This window comes from Cannabis sativa, chromosome 2 (genome assembly GCF_029168945.1).
Source record: "Cannabis sativa cultivar Pink pepper isolate KNU-18-1 chromosome 2, ASM2916894v1, whole genome shotgun sequence".
Classification (NCBI taxonomy): domain Eukaryota; kingdom Viridiplantae; phylum Streptophyta; class Magnoliopsida; order Rosales; family Cannabaceae; genus Cannabis; species Cannabis sativa.
In genome coordinates this window covers 56,624,078-56,634,211 of record NC_083602.1, presented here as the reverse complement: position 1 = coordinate 56,634,211, position 10,134 = coordinate 56,624,078, and the positions used below count along the sequence as shown (strand labels likewise).

Sequence of the window (10,134 nt, the reverse complement as noted above, 5' to 3'; positions counted from 1 at the left end):
CCATTAATTTGCAGTTGCATAGATCTAAGACAATGGGGTGGTTCCAGATCTGTGTAATTGAAGAATATTCTCTAATGTTTTTATCAGATTCGATCCTAAATGGCCTCAATGCAATTGGATTCATGAAGATGGTGTTGGTACAGGAACCATGGCATTATTATAATCAATACATTGTTTTGTGTTCACTAGGTGCTCGACCAAATGCCCCAATGAAATATATGACTCAATTTACTCTCTGGATTCAATCACATTTACCATTAATAAAATGGTGCACTTCACCCTCAGGTCGACTAAAAGTTACAACTAATTAATAGAATTTTTCTCTTCCAATAGTTGGTGTTCGAGCGATAAGAAGAACTTTGCACGAAATGTAACTATTGGCTTTTTCAAGACTAAGGAATTGGAAATTATTATAGCCTCATTTGGAACAATATGGAGATATATTTTGACATTGATTCATGAAGTTCAAGGCTATACTCATTCCAATGATTTAGTCTAGTTATTAAAATCTTGTTTCCAATTTCCCTTTGAGTAAGGTCTTTAATGTTTTGGCCTAATTTACTCTATCGGTGGATAGAGATTTTTTTGATTGAAGGATTGTCTACCTTCAATTTTATCTATTGTATTACATTTTGTTTAAATGATTAATATAACAGTACTTTTCTCAAAAAAAAGAAAAAAAAAAATCTAATCCGTTATATTTACAAACGGGTGAAAAATATAGCATTTCACTAATAATCTAATATAAAAGTTCTTACCAAAATAAATTAAACATAAAAGTCTATCAAAATAAATAAATAACTAAGCATAAAATTTGATAATTAATTAAAGAGAACTGATCATATATAAATAATCTTTGAAATTCAATAAAAAATCGATGGAGAGCATTGTCTGCCCTTAATATTGCTCTGTGGCAGTTAGTCTGTTATCTTCTTTTTAACTACTTTTCCTGTTCTTTCTTCTATCTTTGTTTGAATTTAACTGTTCCCGCCTGCATCTTTTTTAAAAAAAAACAAAACCAAAAGCAAAAAAACTTCTCTGTTACTGGTTCCAATCATGGAAAACTTCATCCCTACCATGTCTGATGCTCTGTCAATCCGAGAAAGGGAAGTGATTAATCTTTCCAACCTCAACATCCCTCCCCCACGGCCTGCTGTCAACCGTCTGCTATGCAGGATATATTCCAAAAAGGGATATAACCCCAAGACTTTCAAGAACTTCATCACTAAGCAATGGGTGGGCCGGTTTGCTGTGTCCATCTCTGACTATGATGCTGAATCAGATTCCTACACAATTACCTTTGGTTGTGAAGGTGATCTCAAGAGAATATTGTCTAAAGAACCCTGGCATTTCCACAACCAGCATATGATCTTATGCCTCCCAAGTACTCTGCAAAATGCTTCTATGGAATCATACACTATCACTCCATTTTGGATCCAAGTATTTCGGTTGCCTTTCCTAAGTAAATCTGAATCCCTTGCTAAAATTCTAGGCAACATGATAGGCACATTCCTTGAAGTCCATGAAGACTCACTTAATGAAGGTTGGGGGCCATTTCTTCGAATGCGTGTCGAAATAGATGTTTCTAAACCCCTGCTCCGTGGTCAATTTGTTACATTCCCTTGGATGGCTGATGAACTTTGGTTAGATTACCGCTATGAGAGACTACCTGATTTTTGTTATGAATGTGGAATCATTGGACATGTTTTTGATAAGTGCCCGCTGTTCTTAGAAAAGATTGATGACGGTGTTGAACCAAGTTTGCTTTATGGTCCTTGGATGGAAGGTTCTCCTCTTCCAAGGTCTAGTTATGATCGGTATAGGTAGGATTTTTCAAAAGAGGGTCCTTGGCCATTCCTCACAAGACTTGCTCGAAACACAATCAAGCCGATCCTTTCACAATCAAGATCTCTCCCTGCTGTCCCAGTGAATGTTACTAACGCTGAGAAAGGGAAGCAAGTTTTGGACTCCTCTCTAATCATTGAATCTAATAACAAAAATTTACACTCCTTGCAGATCAATTGCCTCTCTTCTCAATTTCCAAAAGACCACACTTCCAAAGGCCAAGCATCTACATCAGGATCTAAGGAAATTAACATGGATAAGCTCATCAATATTCATTGTAATACTCCCCCTGTCACCACATTTTCAAAAGAAAATTGTCCACCATTTGACACTACCAGCCCCTCTTCCACAACAACTTATCCTGTTAATAGTTCTCAGAATTCAACATCTTTACCCATTGCCACTTATCCACCCACTACCACTCCACTTTTGCAAAAACTTGTAGCCATATCTATGCCCATTCCACCAGCGTACATACATGTTTCTGCACCAGAATTTTCTTCTCCTCTGCAATCCACCTCCACGGCTGTTACTATTTCTGCTGCTGACTCTCTACTGTGCACTGAGAATCGAATGAACTCTCTCTTCTCCAAACGACAGCTATCTGTTTCTGGTGGGAATGTGCGTACTGTCTTGAAGAGATGTCGCACCAGAGGCTCTCCATTTGCAGATACAACTAATATTAACCAGCACCAACGATCGGATTTCTCAACTGATTGTCATCAACACTCACAGCAGAATGAAGACATTGATGCTTTTTTGGCGAAGGCTGCTCGGCAGCCTCGCCAATCGCCATGAATATCATTGCTTGGAATGCTCGAGGTTTGAGCAACCCGAGAGCGTTCCGTCAACTTAAATTGCTCACTTCCCAGTGTAATCCTGATGTTCTTTTTATCATGGAGTCTAAACTTAAATTAGGATCTATTACTAAATTTAGAAATGCTTTAAAGTTTCCTAATGGTATTGAAGTTCCTAGAGTAGGTCTTAGTGGTGGTATTTTATTTCTTTGGAAGTCTAATGTAAATGTATCTATTCTCAATTATGGTAAAAACTTTGTTGACTGTTATTTGGGTTTTGTTGATGGTCCCTCATGTCATTTTTCTGGTTTTTATGGGGCTCCCTGTACTTCCCAAAGACATTTCACTTGGGAGTTGCTGAACAAATTAAAAGACACGGCTCCTCTCTTTCCTTGGCTAGTCATGGGTGATTTTAACGAAATTTTGTCAAATCATGACAAACTTGGTGGACCTTTGCGTGATGAACATCAAATTGATGCTTTCCGATCTACCATTGATCGTTGTGGCTTAACTGAATTAGATTTCATGGGTGACCGTTTCACTTGGCATAATAAGCATGCTCAAAACTCTAATGTCAAAGAAAGGCTTGATTATGGGTTCATCAATCATTCATGGGCTGATATTTTCCTTACTCCTACGATTGACCATTTGGATTTTTTTGGCTCAGATCATAGAGTAATTCAAGCTGTTATTTCCACACCAGTTGCTGCACCAGTCCCCAAGTTCAAATCGCGATTTCGGTTCGAAAAGTTATGGCTTCAAGAGGAACAATGTCTCGAAATTATCTCTCAACAATGGCAACCTTTAGCTGCTGATTCTGATCCCACCAGTTGTGTGTTGAGTAATATTTCTAATTGTGCTTCACGTCTTCAACAATGGCACCGTTCAAAGTTTGGAGATCTGCCAAAAAAGATCAAACTTTCTCAACAAAAAGTCGCATCGTTGAATAACAAACATGACACCAGCAGTAATCATTTTGAAGAACTAAAATCGAGTGAGGCTATTCTTGATGATTTGTTGTCTCAAGAGGAAGAATACTGGAAGCAACGATCTCGCATATCTTGGTTACAATCGGGAGATTCCAATACTAGATTTTTTCATCAAAAAGCTACAAGTCGTAAATCTAATAATTCAATCCGAATGCTCATTGATGACAATGGTATAGAACATACCTCCCTTGATGGTATTGCTCAAGTGATTCAAACGTATTTCCACACTTTATTCACTACTGATGGTGTTGATTTAGATGCAACTCAACAAATAATGACAACTGTACCCAGCCTCATATCAGATGACATGAATCTACTACTTACTCGTCCTTACACTGCCACTGAAGTTTATGATGCACTCTTATCTATGCAATCGGATGGCAGTCCAGGAATTGATGGTATGTCTGTCATGTTTTACACAAACTATTGGGAAATTGTTGGTGAGCTTGTGACCAAAACCGTTCTTCACATTCTTAATGATGGGGGCGATCCTTCAAGCTTCAACCAGACAATAATCACGTTGATACCAAAGGTGAAAAAGCCTACTTCAATGACTCAGTTGCGACCTATAAGTTTGTGTAATGTGCTTTATAAGTTGGTCTCAAAGGCTATAGTTCTGCGTCTACAACCTATACTTGGTGATGTTATCTCTGAATCCCAAAGCGCTTTCCTGAAATCAAGGTTGATTACAGATAACATTCTCATTGCCTTCGAGCTCTTACATTCTTTAAAGCACTTGAAAAGGGGAAAGGAAGGTTATGCAGCTATCAAATTAGACATGAGCAAAGCGTTTGATCGGGTTGAGTGGCACTTCATTCAACATATGATGCTTTCATTGGGTTTTGATTCCTCGATTGTTAATCTCATTTCTAGATGCATCTCTAGTGTCTCTTTCTCTTTCCTGATCAATGGCTCTGTTCAAGGAAAAGTTGTGCCTACTCGTGGTATTAGACAAGGGGACCCTCTCTCTCCTTACTTATTTATACTTTGTGCTGAGGGACTTTCACGGCTGCTGCAACATGAAGAAATTAGAGGTAATTTACAAGGCTTAAAAGTTGCTCGTTCTGCTCCAAGTGTCTCTCACCTTTTCTTCGCAGATGATAGCCTACTTCTGTGCCGTGCCAACAATCGATCTGCTCATGCCATTAGGAATGCCCTTGATCTCTATTGTCGAGCTTCAGGACAGAAATTAAACTTGGACAAATCCGTGCTTTCCTTTTCTCCAAATACTCTCACATCGGTTCAAGCTCAGTTGCATCAGATTCTTCACATGCCTATCCAACCTTGTCATGAACGTTACTTGGGGCTTCCTTCCTACTCTGGTAGAGATAAAAAGATTTTGTTTGCTGACATCAAGGAGAAACTTTGGAAGCATCTGTCTGCTTGGCAAGAGCAATTGTTCTCAATAGGTGGTAAAGAGGTTTTGTTGAAAGCTGTAGCTCAATCGATTCCAACTTATGCTATGAGTTGTTTTCGCCTCTCCAAATCACTCATTCACCAAATTGAAGTCATGATGAATAAATTCTGGTGGGGTTCTAACTCTTCTAAATCTGGCATTAATTGGAAGAGTTGGTCCGCTCTTTGCCAGCCTAAATCGGAAGGTGGTATGGGTTTCAAAAGTTTCATTCATTTTAACCAAGCAATGTTAGCAAAGCAGGCTTGGAGGGTCTTTTCCAATCCTACTTCTTTGCTTAGTCGTATTTTGCAAGCAAGATACTTTTCTGTTTCCTCATTCCTGGATTCAAATAAAGGCTCCTACCCGTCTCTCACTTGGCAAGGAATTGTTTGGGGTAAAGAACTTCTCGTAAAGGGATTACGTTGGAAGGTTGGAGATGGCCAAAACATTTTATTTGCATCTGATCCTTGGATTCCTGGCTTTACCAACTTCAAGCCTCTGCAATCGGTGGTGACTTCCACTAACCAATATGTGTCTTCTTTTATCACAGCAGATAGGCGTTGGAATTTAGAGTTACTGTATGATACTTTTCTTATCTCGGATGTAGAAAAAGTTCTCCAAATTCCTCTGTCAATCTTCCCTGCTAGTGATCAACTCATTTGGAACTTTGAAACAAATGGGGCATACACAGTTAAGTCAGGTTATGCACTAGCCACTAGCCTTGAAGAACAAATGCCCAATGCTTCAGGTCTTCAATGTCAAACTTGGTGGAACAAATTCTGGTCTTTAACTCTGCCATCTAAAGTCAGAATTTTTTTATGGAGAGCTATAAATGACTGTCTTCCAACTGCTGCAACTCTCCACCATCGACATATTGCAGACTCCCCTATATGTCTTCTCTGTCAAAATGCAAGGGAAACCACTCAACATGCTTTGTTTTACTGTAAAAGGCCAAGGAAAATTTGGAGAGACTCTTCTTTCACTCTTTCTCCTATGATTTCTGAGTATATGACTATTAAAGAATTGATGCTACAGGTTTCAGATTTATGGTCTAATCTTCAAATTGAGCAATTCATCACTATTCTTTGGCTCATATGGAATGAAAGAAATAAAGAAAAGCATGGTCATAAAACAAAACCGTATAACCTGTTGGAGTATTCGGCTCTTTCTTACTTGGAGGATTATCAAGCGGCTCAAAGGAAAAAACCAGCAACTACACCAGCTGCTTCTCACAACAATTTGCACCAGAAACAAGATGCTTCTTGGCTGCATCCACCTACAGGCAGGCTTAAATTGAATACGGATGCGGCTATTAACCAGGCGACTCAAACAACAGGCTGTGGAGCTATCCTTCGAGATTCTAATGGTGAAATTGTAGCAGCATTCTCTAAGCCGGTTATTGGCTCTTTTCGGCCAGAGGTGATGGAAGCTCTTGCCTTAATGTATGCATTACAATGGCTGTTAGACAATGGCCTACATGTTCATTATATTGAGACGGATTCTCTTGTTGTGGCCAAAGGTCTACAATCACTTTCTACAGCGGTCTCGGATTTCCATTGTCTTTTATCAGACATTACGAACTTAGTGTCCTATTTCCCTGGAGTACAAATCGGTCATGTATATAGGTCTGCCAATTCGGCGGCTCATTTACTTGCCAAATATGCTCTCTCGGTGGACTCTGTTTGTTCTTGGTTGGAGGAAATGCCTCCCCCCTTAAATGCTTTTGTATTATGATTATTCATCAAATATAAAATGCATTTTCATCTCAAAAAAAAAAATATATAAATAATCTTTATTCCACACGCACAGTTCGATGCATATTTATTTATATTAAAATACTAACTCAAATTTTTAATTTGAATTTTGATGTTAGCACAGCAATAAAAACCAACTTATTATATATATTATAATAGAGATACGTCGGTCAAATAACAGAAAATGAAGTAGTTATTCAAATTATTCATAGTTTATTATTATTATTATTATTATTATTATTATTATTATTATTATTAGCCTCTCCGGCGGCCACCGCCTGATCCGCCCCTACCGGGAGAAGAAGTGCCCGGAGGATCATGGCCCCGATTAGCACTTGGTTGGTCATAGTCGTTGGTGCTCACCTTCAGAGACCTCATCCCTGGCTGCACCCTCATCATCGGCAAATCCATTTCTACTTTTTCTGCAATTTAACAATAATTATTATTATTATACATAACCTATATATTATGCATGCACACACAGATATCACAAATCGGTATAATTGGAAAAAAAAAATAATTGAAATTATATTACGTTATTTTTGTTTTTATGATTATATATAGCACAATAAAAACAAGTAATAATTAATTATATAGCCAAGAGCAGTAGCTGCAGTACCAACATTAATAAATTTTGTCACAAAAATGTGTATATGTAAATAAATGTTCCCCACTACTTACATATAAATACATATATTTAATAACAAAAATAAAGAAATTCATTAACTATAGGAGCTAGCTGTATTCATAATAATAAATAATAATGTATAGAAACTATATAGTTAATGGAAAAGGGAAAACACATATATGGATGCCACTGGCTCTAGCTCATATCCAGCTGTTGATGATGCATGCATATCCCCACTCAATACTATTACCACCATTAACTCAACTCAATTATTCTAAATATATCTAACTATTCTGAAAACTTCCAGAAATTAAACACATAACAAAACACTAAAGAATACTGGGTTTCATCAGAATCTGATCCAACATCCCATTTGAATATATAATAATACCACAATTAATATATTCACTCAACACCAAAACTACATTATTCTTTGATCTTTTTCATCAGTTCCCACGAATTAACCAAATACACTACTCAATTTTTCACTAATTTTTCTAAGTCACAGCACTGAAAACCATCCAATTAAAAATTCAGGCACGCACGTAGATAAAACTGAAAATTAAAAGCCACTTTGAATCTCTACTATGCAAATTCAAGTATAATGATCTACTAACAATAACAATAAAAGGCGTTACCTGAAAGTATAAAGGCGTTTCGGGCAGAAGATAGTTGAAGAGTATAGGCAAACAAGAGAAACAAACACATTAGTCGACCTACGAATAATGCCATATCTGCGTGTTTTTTCCACCTCGATCGATCTCTATATAATACTTTTATTATATATATACAATGTTTTATGTCTGTTGGTATATATGAGAGCAAGAGGGAAGATATATATATATATATATATATATATACGAGGTATTTTGGGGTTGGGGAGAAGTGGTGGGATAAAACGTGGGCACAGGGCAAACCAGAAAGCTAAATAGAGAAAGAGAGAGTGAAAAGAGTTGACAATCTCAAAAACTTTCAACTTTTGAAATCATGGGTTCCACGTTCTTCATCGCATTCATCTCAAGCGTCCATTATTCGAGGGTCAACCACACATACAAATCCTAATTTACTTCCTTTGGCAGAAAAGGACACACTTTGTTTTATATTTTGTTTATTTTTAAACAAAGGAACCCCCCAAAGCATACAGATAATCATATTTTTAACAAGTTATATATGATAACGGGACTCATCAGTTTATTATTTAATTAATTTTTTAAGCAAAAAAACAAAAAACACTACCCAATAAATAAGTATAGTCTTTTCGTGCAAATATTTTGGGTTTATACATTGTTACTTTAAATTAAATATATGGGATATTTATATAATTATTGTAATAATTTTTTTACATAAATATGGTAAATATACTTAATAGGACAAAATATGATATTTAAAAGAAAAAACTGGAATATGTCATTTATATTACAATAAAAAATATTAAAATTCTTTTTATATATATTTTTTTAAAAAATAAAACAAATAAAATTACAGTGATCACCGAAGTTGTTATTGGTACCGAAAAAGTTGACGGAGTTTGCTATCGGTGTCGGAAAAGTCATGGAGTTACTGTCGGTGCCAAGAAAAGCGATGGAGTTACTGCTGGTGTCAAAAAAGTCATCAGAATTAGCATTGTCGCTGGAAAAATTACCGAAAAATTCGTCGGAGTTGTCATTGTCACTGGAGTTTGATGCCAGAGTCGTCACCGGAGTTAGATGTTGGAATCTGACTAATAGAAACCAATTACGTTTATGGTAGTAAAAAATATAAACAATGAAACCAATTTTTTAAAATAATAATAAAAAAACATAATATTTAAACACGGAAATGAGTTATTTAGTACAACCAATTAAGAAATTGAACAGGCGTAAGACTAGAGATGGAAATTGGTCGGTTAATGTACGGGGAATGCAATCCCCGACCCCATCCCCGCTACCTATTTATACCTCCATCCCCGTCTAATAACCAACGGATTCGGGGTATGGGAATATCCATCGGTTATAGGAAACCCATCGGATATCCATTAAGGTAAAATGAAGAAAAAAAAATTAATCTAAAATCATTGAAAAAAATAAATTAAACCAATATTCTCACAAATATTTATTATGCATACATAATTCATGGAAGATAAAAGATAAACCTACTTAAAAAAGCATAACCTAATAGAAAATAAAAACTAAATATGTCTCAAAGTTTGAAAAAAAAACAAAAAAAATTATAAATATCTATATCGGGATCGGATATGGTGCGGATAGTATTATCCCCGCCCTCGCCCTATCCCCGCTTCGGGTATTGAAATTGTCCTCCACCACCGCCCCATTAACCACCAAGATGGGGAATCCCCACCCCATTAGGGGCGGGTCCCCGCAGTTACCCATCCCCGCGGTATAAATTTCCATCTCTACATAAGACACCGAAAAAACCAATTTCAAAAACTACAAATAAACATATAAAATTATATAAAGAAAAAATGAACATAATCCAAAAAGGAAAAATTATATATACCAAAGATGAATTCTTACAACTTGGATCAATTTACTGTTTTTTCTTCTTGATATGGAAGAAGTTTCTTCTCAGAGTCAACACTCAAAATCTTTAGCAACATCTTCCATTACATTTTTACTGAAGGAATTATATTCCATCTTAATAAAAACACAAAAAATAAATCGAAACCAATTTCATCATACAACAATAATGAACATTATGAAATCAAACAAAAACTAATTTCGTCACA

General features: G+C 36.3%; 1 protein-coding gene across 1 annotated transcript; it reads right to left on the bottom strand.

The window, feature by feature from the left end:
• Positions 1–6,908: 6,908 nt before the first annotated feature.
• LOC115720674 (protein PSY3) lies at positions 6,909–8,513 on the bottom strand. Its single transcript, XM_030649841.2, has 2 exons — positions 8,048–8,513; positions 6,909–7,203 (listed from the first exon to the last, which is right to left on the bottom strand). Exons 1-2 carry the CDS (start codon positions 8,139–8,141, stop codon positions 7,037–7,039), a joined length of 261 nt encoding a protein of 86 aa, XP_030505701.1. The 5' UTR covers positions 8,142–8,513; the 3' UTR covers positions 6,909–7,036.
• Between the last annotated feature and the right edge of the window lie 1,621 nt (positions 8,514–10,134).